The sequence below is a fragment of the Oncorhynchus keta genome, chromosome 26 (assembly GCF_023373465.1).
Source record: "Oncorhynchus keta strain PuntledgeMale-10-30-2019 chromosome 26, Oket_V2, whole genome shotgun sequence".
In the NCBI taxonomy this organism is placed as follows: domain Eukaryota; kingdom Metazoa; phylum Chordata; class Actinopteri; order Salmoniformes; family Salmonidae; genus Oncorhynchus; species Oncorhynchus keta.
Genome location: NC_068446.1, coordinates 22,043,300 through 22,056,562, shown reverse-complemented (window position 1 = coordinate 22,056,562; position 13,263 = coordinate 22,043,300). Strand labels below are relative to the sequence as shown.

Here is a 13,263-nt window from a genome sequence, read left to right as displayed (position 1 = left end):
AGGACAACGAGCACGCAGATTAACTTCCCTGAGACGGTTTCTGACCGTTTGTGCAGAAATTCTTCGGTTGTGCAAACCCACAGTTTCATCAGCTGTCCAAGAGGCTGGTCTCAGACGATTCTGCTGGTGAAGAAGCCGTATGTGGACGTCCTAGGCTGGCATGGTTACACGTGGTCTGCAGTGACTCTACCTGCACTGGCTGGATATATGCACAATCACAGATCTCTATCCACACACACATTGTTACACACACAGGTGCTACTTTTCTTTACTTTTAGTATCATATATCCTGATGCCTTGTCACTTTACCCCTGCTTACACTTTTTTGGACAGTGAGCTAAAACTTTTGATTTGGCTCTACACGCCTGTCACGATCGTAGTAAGAAGCGGACCAAAGCGCAGCGTGGTGTGAATGCATCATTCAATAGATGACAAAAAACACGAAGTAAACTGTACAAAAAAACAATAAACAAACAATGACCGTGAAGCTATCATAAGAACTGTGCTGACACAAGCAACTATAACATAGACAATCACCCACAAACAAACAGTGAAACCCAGGTACCTAAGTATGATTCTCAATCAGAGACAACTAATGACACCTGCCTCTGATTGAGAACCACACTAGGCCGAAACATAGAAATCCCAAAATCATAGAAAAACAAACATAGACTGCCCACCCCAACTCACACCCTGACCATACTAAATAACGACAAAACAAAGGAAATAAAGGTCAGAACGTGACAACGCCAGCATTTTGGATTTGCGATTTAACGTTTTATATGAGGCGACAGGGTATTTTCATACATAGGTTTTACCGTTTAGAAATTAAAACACATGATGTATCTAGTCCCCCCATTTGAAGATGTCATAAGTATTTTGACAAATTCACTTATAGTGTATTACATTTTGTCAAAAGTTTAGTATTTGGTCCCACATTCCTAGCACGCAATGATGCATTTCAGTGGTGGTCGGTGCCGCTTAAGATGAGGAAGGATTATGCATTTTTTTATGAGCATGGCCTTATTTCTATTACAGCATATTGGATGACTGTCATTCATATTCTATTCACCCAGCTCAATGTTACATCGATAGGTTTAGGCTATTACATGATGCTAGAATGTTCTCTGTACCCATCAGGAGGTTGCTACAACCTAGCCTATGAATTAAAGTTTACAACCTAGGTGCACAGGTTGACAGAATTTTTAGTGATCAAGGTGACAGACAGTGACACATTCAATACTGCTTTGCACACTCTTGCCTGCATCTAGCTGATCTATGGTGTAATCATTTGTCAAACAGTTGCAAATGTGAGTTTCTATTGGACAAATTCAGGTATTTTTATCCCTGTTTCGTTCCGTTTGGTTCTGTTTAAGAAATATTTTTCAACAGAATCGGCAGAATGAATACAGCCCTGATCTCACGCAAACACCGTTCACTTTCATAGCAGCGACATAAAAACATCATGATCACTTTCCTCATTGTATATATAACGTTGTATATATAATTCCTTCTCGCAACTATCTATGTGCTCTCCTTCTCTCACCTTTCCCCTTTGCTTGTGGACTTCAGTGCACAACACATCAGCTGTCTGTGACCAGGCAAAAAAAACTTTCCAAGCCAAACCTTCCTATCATGACAGCTAAACGCTTCACACAGCCTACATTATTGTCACATCATAGTCAACACATCTACTAGAACCAACGCATTAGTGAACCTGCTACAATCATGCAATACAGTGTACAGTCAAAAAGCAGTTTAGGTAGTTACACCGGCAGGCCCCGGTGGCAATAAATTAATAAAACTAAAAGCTTACCTTGACTTGGAAAAGTTCCAGTGTTGAATAGCCATAGCCAGCTAGCTAACATAGCATCCCTATCTGTTTGAGCCAGGTGTTTGAGTAGGCTAAACTAACTAGCTGCATTTCTAGCTAAGTGAACGTGATTTTTTTTTTTTAAACAACCAAATATAACTATCTCTCTCTCTCTTGCTTCTCCTTAATTTGGGAAAAAATGTACTTGTTAAAAACTGTTCAACTATTGTCTTTCTCTCTCTTTGAGTCAACTACTCACCACAATTTATGCACTGCAGTGCTGGCTAGCTGTAGCTTGTGCTTTCAGTACTAGATTCATTCTCTGATCTTTTGATTGGGTGGACAACATGTCAGTTCATGCTGTAAGAGCTCTGATAGGTTGGAGGATGTCCTCCGGTAGTTGTCATAATTACTGTCTAAGTCTATGGAAGGGGGTGAGAACCATGAGCCTCCTAGGTTTTGTGTTGAAGCCAATGTACTCAAAGGACAGAAGCTAGCTGTGGTGCTACCCTACAGAGTGCAGCTGAGACTACTGTAGACCTCCATTGCAAAACAGTGTGTTTTAATCAATTATTTGGTGATGTGAATATATTTAGTGTAGCTTTGTCTAAAAAATGATAACTTTTTAATGTTTCCCTATTTTTATTTTTATGAAATTCACTGAGAAGATGGTCCTCCCCTTCCTCCTCTGAGGTACCTCCACTGATGCATTTGCAGTTTTTTTTGTTGTTGTCTCGGATTATGTTATACCCAATAGAAATTAATGGTAAAAAATGTATTGTGTCATTTTGGAGTCACTTTTATTGTAAATAAGAATAGAATATGTTTCTAAACATGTATATATTAATGTGCATCCTACCATGATTACGGATAATCATGAATAAATTGTGTATAATGATGAGTGAGAACGTTAAAGAGGTATAAATATCATACCCCCTAAATAAATGCTAATCTCTCACCATTACCAATAACAGGGGAGGTTAGCATTTATTTTGGGGGCATGATCTTTGTGCATCTAACTCATGAACATCACGAAGGCCACCATAGGAGAGCTGTTTAAGGTAATATGCAGATAAGCAATTTCATAGGTTCAGATTTTCATAGGTGCTTAAAATATAATGATCAAAGAACAACATTAATAACAAAACATTTTGAAACACTAAGAATAATTTCAGTGGGAAATTTTTATACTCTGATACTTTCTCCCATTTCTATGTCAGGGTTATCTGTCACACCCTGATCTGTTTAACCTGTCTTTGTGATTGTCTCCACACCCGTCCAGGTGTCGCCCACCTTTGACCCCTGCCTGTACTGACTCCGAGCCCGTCTGCCTGACCACTCTGCCTGCCCCTGACCCTGAGCCTGCCTGCCGCCCGATACCGTTGCCCCACCTCTGGTTTACTGACCCCTGCCTACCTTGACCTGTCTATTGCCTGCCTCTGTTGGAATATTAAACTATTGTTTATTCGACGTGGTCTGCATCTGGGTCTTACCTTCATACTTGATAGTTATTGCTTAACAACTGTCATTACATTGAATCACTATGCAATTTACTCAGTCTCATTTGGCTGTATCACTGACATTTCAATGCACACTAAAGAGCATAAGGGCTTTTTGCAGTGATACAGTGATACACAAACGATTTTCAAATACAGTATTCCATCCACACACAACTGTCTTCATTATGTACAATACACAACCAAGAGTTTGTGGACTCGTAGTCAGTCGGCTTTCCAATTCATCCCAAAGGTGTTCGATGGGGTTGAGGTCAGGGTTCTGTGCAGGTAAGTTAAGTTCTTCCACACCGATCTCGACAAAACATTTCTGTATGGATCTCGCTTTGCGCACAGCGGCATTGTCATGCTGAAAGAGGAAAGGGCCTTCCCCAAACTGTTGTCACAAAGTTGGGAGCACAGAATCATATAGAATGTCATTGTATGCTGTAGTGTTATGATTTCTCTTCACTGGAACCAAGGAGCATAGCCCAAACCATAAAAACAGCCACAGACCATTATTCATCCTCCACCAAACTTTACAGTTGGCATTATGGGCAGGTAGCATTCTCCTAGCATTTGCCAAACCCAAATTTGTCCGTCGGACTGCCAGATGGTGAAGTGTAATTCATCACTCCAGAGAACGCGTTTCCACTGCTCCAGAGTCCAAATTCTCGACACCACTCCAGCCAACACTTGGCATTGTGCATGGTGATCTTAGCCTTGTCTGCAGCTGCTCAGCCATGGAAACCCATTTCATTAAGCTCCCAACGAACAGTTATATTGCTGACATTGCTTCCAGATGAAGTATGGAACTCAGTGGTGAGTGTTGCAACTGAGGACAGATGATTTTTACATGCTACGTGCTTCAGCAGTTGGCGGTCCCATTCTGTGAGCTTGTGTGGCCTACCACTTCACGACTGAGCCGTTGTTGCTCCTAGACATATCCACTTCCCAATAACAGCACTTACAGTTGACCGGGGCATCTCTAGCAGGGCAGAAACTTGACAAACTGACTTGTTGGAAAGATGGCTTCCTATGACAGTGTCACATTGAAAGTCACTGTGCTCTTCAGTAAGGCCATTCTACTGCCAATGTTTGTCTTTTAAACACCTGGCAGCAACGTGTGTGGCTGAAATTGCCGAATCCAATAATTTGAAGGGGTGTCCACATACTTTTCTATATATAGTGTATGTCGTAAAACTGTCAGTTTTACGATATATAGCTAGAAGGTTTGAGTGTATTTCCTACTGACAGGATGTTTGACCTGGATTAAAATAATAAAGGAACGGTAATGCATAAGTCATTTTTCTTCTCTGTCAAGTGGACCGATGAGGCTCAAATGAGTCCAGACCTTTCATTTCTGGGATCAAACTTAGGGGGCTTTGGGAAGGAAGTGTTGGGGAAGACCATAGAGACCATAGAAGTATATAAACCCAAAATGATTAGGGTCTGTATGGGGGAGAATGTGATGGAACTGGGTTAAAATAATGATTATAAACTGGGTGGTTCGAGCCCTGAATGCTGATTGGCTGACAGCCGTGGTATATCAGACCGTATACCATGGGTATGACAGAACATTTATTTTTACTGCTCTAATCACGTTAGTAATCAGTTCATAATAGCAATAAGTGAACTTTGTGGGGTTTGTGGTATATGGCCAATATACCATGGCACTCTGCAATGCGTCCAGCCTAAGAACAACCCTTAGCCTTTGTGTATTGGCCATATATGTGTGTGTTTTATTTTAGGATAAAAACACACACAAAAACAAAGCTAAATGAAGCCACATTATTTTACATTCTCCCTTCATGGCTGATTTCTTTCTCATAGGCTACCTCTGTAGAAAAGGGATTCAATCCAGCCATCAGCCTTACTTTCTCTGTGCACATTGTGCAATATCCAGTACATCTCTCTCTCTCTCTCTCTCTCTCTCTCAGAAAGGTGAAAAGGTCATGATTGTGGTCAGGCTATAGCCTATGTTAACATGCAACACATTGTGTCAATGTGTCTGTTGGATAATATCATGCCAAATCATATGCAGTGATCAGTTTTATATTCAATGGTTTTATTCCAACTATAATACTAAATGGGCTATAAACAAATGTTCAAGAAATCCTGGTGCGCGCTGGTGGTGGATATTTTTGTCCCATACCACCCATTGCAATCTGACTTCTCTAAAAAGTAGCGTAGCACATGAACCCGAACCTATGCGCCAATAACCTGCCTGTTTGATAACGGAGAAATCACTGCATCCTCCTCCACGAGAGCAGACCCAGACGAATGTAGTTTTACAGCTGGGGAAATTGTTATTCAGAACGAAGCTTTTATTCCAAAGACATCTTTCGTGTTCGTGTTTCTGTCTCTCTTAATAACAAGGTTGGAAGATATCTATGGAAATCACATTGATTCAGAGTTTCAAAACTAAGTCAAGTGTAATGGGTTTATTGTAGGAGTAACTATGGGAGTTTATATCCCGGAATCTAATACAAGCTCCAACTTCACTCCCGGCAGCGACTCCGCCACAGTCCACGAAGCTGGAGCGGCTCTCCCGGGCTATACGAAGGTGATCCTGGCCGTGCTTATGATAACTCTGGTAGTCGTGGTTGTGGCTGGTAACGCACTTGTTATCCTGGCTTTCATTGTTGACAAGAGCCTAAGAAATCAAAGCAACTACTTCTTCCTCAACCTTGCTCTTTCAGATTTTCTTGTTGGTAAGTAGTCTGTATGCCTATCTATCTATCTATCTATCTATCTATCTATCTATCTATCTATCTATCTATCTATCTATCTATCTATCTATCTATCTATCTATCTATATCTAGTCGGGCTCTGTCGTGGGATAATGCCAATGGTTTGTTCATTTGCGTAGCTTCAGTATATAAGACACCGTGAAGTGCCATTATAATGGATAATACTTGTGGAAATATATGTTTATTGGAAATTATCTTTGAAAGTTCATCATAGCAAAGGATTATTAACTGATTTATACAGCTCTTAAAATAATTCATGATGGTTCGTGAATGCAAATTGAAACACATCTTTGGTCATTATTTATACACACAATTCTGCCACTTGCCAGCAGGCTTGTTGGAAGTTACTCAGCTGTGAAAATTCATTATGGTATTGATTATGGCGCTATGCAATCATTGTTTGGGGATCAGTCTGTACACAGTGTGTATCCTTGCAGGTGCCTTCTGCATCCCTGTATACATCCCCTACATCCTGACAGGCCGCTGGGTGCTGGGCAGAACTCTCTGTAAACTGTGGCTCCTCATGGACTACCTGCTGTGTACTGCCTCTGTCTTCAACATCGTCCTCATCAGCTACGACCGATTCCTCTCCGTCACCAGAGCAGTGAGTATAGAGAGCCACTGTGCCACACGAAGGCATGCATGGACAACATGCACACATGCACCCATATACACCCAAGAATGCAAGCATGTCGACACGTTTGCACGCGTACACAAATGCGTTTTCAAATGTAGCTACTGTATGTTTTACTGTTCATGTGTCCATCCTTTCCTCACTGAAGAGGTTCACTGGGCCTGTTACCAATACAGAGATCCTGCAGAATGGGTAGACAACCACTGGCAGTAGGACGTTAATGTCTTGATGGGATCCACAGTGTTGGGGTGGCAGTGACTCTGAATGAGCTCTGTTGGAAATCCAGACTGAGTTGTCCTTGTGGACCAGCGTGCTACTCTCTGACCTTTTGCCTGCTTTTGAATGCTAGATAAAGTATCCCTGGATATTCTGGTCTGAATACTAAACTGGACAATGGTTCACCTACCTTGCATTCTTGCCTGTGAGTTTGCAGCTAACATTGAACGTTATCTAGATATAGGGCTCTATTCAACACGTATCATGGAAAATCATCAGTGTTATTGAAATTTAAAGGAAATGTTCCCATGTTAGCGGAGTCTGCATTCACGGTAAATGCTGCAGATGTCGGCTCAATAGGAAATTACCTTTACATTTCTAGTGCGCTCTCTGTAACACTACAGCGATACAGATTGAATAGAGCCCATAGTTTTGTTGACCTGTAAGGGGCACTATCTAATCATGAATACAGCCCAGTCTCTCACAATCATTCATCTGAAATGCTAGTTTTGGCAAATTAATATTGTTCATGACAGAGTTATGAACTAAAAAGATTGATGTTTCTTACATGGGACCAAGACTCTTACCAAAACATTTTGGACAGACTACGTAAAAACAAATGGTTCCATGGTGTGATCTAAGAGGGGCTTTTGTCACTTTGTAACTGCTATAGCTAATTTCCTTCTGGAATTCCTACTGAACAAAAATATGAACAATTTCAAATATTTTACTGAGTTACAGTTCATTTAAAATACATTCATTAGGCCCTAATCTATAGATTTCACATGACTGGGCAGGGGCAGGGGCCTGGGAGAGCAATTGCACACTCCCTCAAAATTGAGACATCTGTGGCATTGTGTTGTGTGACAAAACTGCATATTTAAGAGTGGCCTTTTATTGTCCCCAGCACAAGGTGCACCTGTGTAATGATCATGCTGTTTAATCAGCTTCTTGAGATGCCACACCTGTCAGATGGATGGATTATCTTGGCAAAGGAGAAATGCTCACATATCGGTATCTAGACACACCCATGACAGAAAACAAAGGGCTCTATTCAATCCGCATTGTGAATGTTCAGCTTTACAGCATGATTGAAATTTCAAGGCAATGTTCCATCTTTAGCTGAGATTGCATTCACGGTAAACACGGCATATGTCGGCTCAATCGGAAATTACCTTTACATTTCTATCACGGAATCTGTAACACTTCAGCGTTACAGATTCAATAGAGCCCAATAGAGTCCAAAGTCAAGTTGTTCAGTTTGATGACACTGACACACCATGGAGAAAAGGGCCCTTGAACCCAATTACCGAAGGAAATCATACCTTTCCCATATGTCCAAATAATGCCTCAGGTGCTTAATGTGTGGATCCAATAAACACCTACAAATTGAGAGATATGTATGGATTATGCAGATTATTACTTATGTATTATAATGATTTAATGATTGTGATATATGATTTTATTGTGAAGTATTGTATGGTCTTTATTTCACTTCACCACTCTACTCACAGGTGAAATACAGAGCCCAGCGGAGCATGACCCACCATGCTGTGGTAAAGATAGTGACTGTGTGGGTGTTAGCCTTCCTTCTCTATGGCCCTGCTATCATCTTCTGGGAGCTGGTCGTGGGAAAAAGCATCGTCCTTGCCGATGAGTGTTTCGCTGAGTTCTACTGCACCTGGTACTTCCTACTCAGTGCGTCTACGATTGAGTTCTTCACCCCGTTTATCTCTGTGGCCTTCTTCAACCTGAGCATCTACCTGAACATCCAGCGGAGGAACAAGAGCAGGGCTATCCGTAAGGAGGACACCAAGGCACGCAGCGACAGGGGCAGTCTCAGGGACGGGGGTGCTGCCTTGACTGTGTTTTTGACTTGCAAGGCATCATCGAGCAAGCCAGCTGCTGTTTCAGCGGTGATAGAGAAGGACGAGGAGCTGTCGCCGTCCTCCAATGGGGAGCCTTGTAGCGGACACACCTTCATGCAGAGCAAGAAGGGCCTCACTTGCAGGATCACTTCCAGGCCCCTTCAATCCCCCAACGGGCCCCCCAGCAGGAGCTCACAGGGCTCCCGCCTCTCCCGCGACAAGAGGATTGCCAAGTCGCTGGCCATTATAGTGTGCATATTTGGGATCTGCTGGGCACCATACACCCTATTGATGATAATCCGGGCAGCCTGTAGTGGGCGATGTGTGGAGCACTACTGGTACGAGATTACTTTTTGGCTCTTGTGGCTGAACTCTGGTATTAACCCTTTCCTGTACCCTCTCTGCCACAGCAGCTTCCGAAGGGCTTTTGCTAAGATATTGTGCCCCAACCGGCAGTCTGTCCAACCTCACATTGAGACCCAGTCTTTCTAGTAAGACATTGCACGGCTGGATGAGAGTCATACTGGAGTGAGAAGACTACTGCAAATGGATGTGGATTGTCAAACAAAAGTTCAGCCATGAATAGGACTAAGAAACCCTTTTTTAGTTGCTCACTATAAAAGGGTATAAAACATTATGAAAAAAGTGATTACTGATAACCCTATGTTTTGTTTGAGATACATAAAATCCTTCTTTCCTACTTTTTCCACTTCACGTCAGGCTTCTTTTCATTGAAATGTTTCAAGTTCTTAGTGAGAAAAGCCTTCTTCCGCTAGAATGAAAGATATGCATCTTCTAGTGATCTATTGAGAGGACAAGCACCTGTCAGTCACTAAGTGAGTGAAGACAGGGAAACTGCTGGTTTGTCAGTCTGCTGTCTATCCCACCTCTCAATACCTGTGTTCATTTTGTGTGCTGTGGTTATCACAGAGGAGGGAGAGCATGATGTGTGCTGTGGTTATCACGGAGGAGGGAGAGCATGATGTGTGCTGTGGTTATCACGGAGGAGGGAGAGCATGATGTGTGCTGTGGTTATCACGGAGGAGGGAGAGCATGATGTGTGCTGTGGTTATCACGGAGGAGGGAGAGCATGATGTGTGCTGTGGTTATCACGGAGGAGAGAGAGCATGATGCGTGCTGTGGTTATCACGGAGGAGGGAGAGCATGATGTGTGCTGTGGTTATCACGGAGGAGGGAGAGCATGATGTGTGCTGTGGTTATCACGGAGGAGGGAGAGCATGATGTGTGCTGTGGTTATCACGGAGGAGGGAGAGCATGATGCTTCTTTATCTGCTGTGAGCGAATTTACACGTCCCATGTCATTTAAGTGGTAATGATGAGTTTAAATCCACTTAATCATAGTTTTGTGTGTATTTATTTTCTTTTGCGTGTTTCAACTTTCATATATCCAGACATGGAGTCAGGGCGCATAGGCTATTTACTGTGCTTTGATTGACGACTGAACAACAAGTGTTGACTAGTTTATAAAGCTGTCGAACTGACTGAATAAAGTCAATCTCCAATATCCCTTCGCTATTCATAAATCATAAAACATAGTTATAAGTCCATTGTATCGCACCATGACAAATAAAACAAAGATCTTGTTTGTATTTTTGGAAGGTGGCCCATGTATTCCTCCTTCACACAGGTGGTGACCCGTGTGACCTAAATAATTATTGTCCTATTTATAAACTTTCTTGCCTAGCTAAAATATTAGAATCCTTGATGAATTCTCAACTAAGATCTTTCTTATCTTTGAAATGTATTCTAAATCAGTTGGGTTTTAGACCAGGTCATAGCACAATCTCTACTACATACCTAGTTCTAGTTATAAATGATGTGGTTAACTGCATGGATAAAAGGCAACATTGTGCTGCCCTCTTCATTGACCTGCCAAAGGCTTTTCATACTGTTGATCACTCACTGCTAATTCGGGGCTTTCCTCAATTGGCCAAGACCGGGCTGCATGTAACTGGTTAAAAAATTACTTGACAGATAGAACTCAATGTGTATTTACTGATGGTGTTAAATCAGGTTTCCTGGAAATAACGAAAGGTGTCCCGCAGGGGTCGATTCTGGGTCCTGTACATTTTACTGTTTACATTAACAATATCTACTTGTCTGTAAAAAATGCAGATGATACTGTTGGGTATGCTATTGCCACCACGTTTGAGCAGGCTCTATCTGAACTACAGTCTGCATTCATTGTATTACAGAAAAACTTTATTGACCTGAAATGAGTATTGAATGCAGGTAAAACTAAGTATGTGTTGTTCTCTAGAGAGCATAAAAATAACTCTGATGATTTAAGCATATGTACTTTGGATAGTGTCCATATTGGTTGTGTCCCTGCTTACAAATATCTGGGCATTTGGATAGATGAAAAGCTGTCTTTTAAAAAGCATATTGATGAGAAACTGAGAATAAAAATTGGCTTCTTCTATAGAAATAGATCCTGCCTCTCACTCAACAGTAGAGAGCAGATTATGCAGTCGACGTTCCTATCGGTCCTACTGTAGACCATGGCGACATCATCTATATGAACACATCTGCCACTTCCTTAAAGCCGTTAGAGGCAGTTTATCGTGCACTTCGCTGTATTACCGGTGACAATTTTAGTACTCATCACTGTATTCGCTACCAGAAAGCTGGTTGGCCGTCTTTGATGTCACGTAGGTTGATACATTGCTATCTTTTCATTTCTAAAGTACTTTTACAAAAAGTCCCACTGTACCTAACATCTTTACTAAACTTTAGACATACAAGTTACCACACCTGGTCTCAGGGATGGTTAACTCTGGAAATTCCTTAGGTCTCTACTGAGTTAGACAAATCAGCTTTTAGTTTTCTTGCACCTTATTTGTGTAACAATCTTCAAAATGTTCTTACATTTGATGTTTTTGGTGCCTCTAAGGCAAATCAGAAAGCTGATTGAGGACCTTATTGTTGATGAATGTGTTGTTTTGTTATGACCGTGTTTTTCTTTCTGCTTACATTTTGTATTTATATTGACGTGTGTATTTTCTGTCATTTCTGTAATTCAGGCTAGTCTGTAAAAGAGACCATGGTCTCAATATGACTCCCTGATAAAGGTTAAATATAAAATAAATACATGTGTAGGATTCGAAGCCCATGTCCAAGACTTGCCAGTGCCTGGTGAAGTGACTTGTCAGTGTAACCTAGTGTTATTAAAGATGTTGATATAGGCCGACTGATTTGTTAATTAAAGTGCCGAAAATGGAGTAGTAAACTGATGTTTTCTGTGTAGCAAAGCCCATGTTTAACACCTGCTTCATTCTTCAACCATACCTGTACTCATTGTCGCCTGTCTTTGTATAAAATTGGGGCTGCACAATCTGATGGGGGTCTGAGGGTCCTCCCCCTGAAAATGTTTTGCAATTTTAAAACCATTTCCCTCCAATTCTATATTGTTTCTCAACAGGGAATCAATGTTTTCTTGATAGAACACAAACATTTTCTTCGATTTTTGCCACAATAAACTAAAGAAAGAGTAGACTAGATTTGTATTTTTCTGACTAGATCACTAATCTAAAGCCTTCCCTTTAAAGTCAGGTATGAAACCCAACCAACTCTGTGACTCACAAACATCCTGCCTAACTCTCCTGACAGTCCCACCCACAGTTATTGATTGACAGGCCAAACTGTTAAAGGGATAGTTCACCCAAATCACAAAATGAAACATCGATTTCCTTAGCCTTTGCGTCCACAGCCACAGTCAATAAAATACATAATTTGAAGAACAAACATAATTGTGGAAATTCATATCTTGCAGTAAAACTGTAAAAATGAATTTCATCTCAAGAGAAGACAGGTTTAATGTTAAAAAATATAATTGTACTTAGAAAATAGTCCTGATCATATAAGCCTAGGCCTAGACAATATCAAAAACAACACCACACTGAATTCATACATACATTAAGGTCTTTCTAATCTACTCAATACCATAACTAATTAGACCAATCTGGGAGGTAAAGTTGTTAAAGTATTCAATGATTTAGCTGTGTATTTCAGATGGAATCAAAGCATTAGAATGTACCAGAGGCCACCAAAATAGAGCTAATTCTGCTATTTTCTTCCCATGTTGGACTGGCCTCTTCTACTTGTCTGGCAACTCCATGGAAAGCACTGCTATCTATGTGCCATGTCTGAAACTTTGACTTTTTGTAGGGTAAGAACCAAATGCTTGTATTTATATATCAAAGTGAATTAATGTAATCTATGTCTACTTGTTGTAGATATATTTTTTTAGTTTGAGTTTTGTTGCTACTCATAAGGATTTTGGTATGAATAGCAGAGGTGCAGATGTTCCTAGGGCTGGCAGGAAATATCAACTCTTACTATGTAACGGCTTTCTTTAGGTGAAGTAGAGGCGGACCAAAATGCAGCGTGGTTTCTTTGATTCATGTTTAATAACAAAAGATAAACACGAACACTACAAAAACAATAAACGTGGAAAACCAAAAAC

The 13,263-nt window shown here is 41.1% G+C and overlaps 1 protein-coding gene across 1 annotated transcript; it reads left to right on the top strand.

The window, feature by feature from the left end:
• Window positions 1–5,537: 5,537 nt before the first annotated feature.
• Window positions 5,538–12,287, top strand: LOC118358722 (histamine H3 receptor-like). Its single transcript, XM_035736655.2, has 3 exons — window positions 5,538–6,020; window positions 6,497–6,663; window positions 8,424–12,287. The coding sequence occupies exons 1-3, from the start codon at window positions 5,768–5,770 to the stop codon at window positions 9,267–9,269; spliced, it is 1,266 nt and encodes a 421-aa protein (XP_035592548.1). The 5' UTR covers window positions 5,538–5,767; the 3' UTR covers window positions 9,270–12,287.
• Window positions 12,288–13,263: the final 976 nt, after the last annotated feature.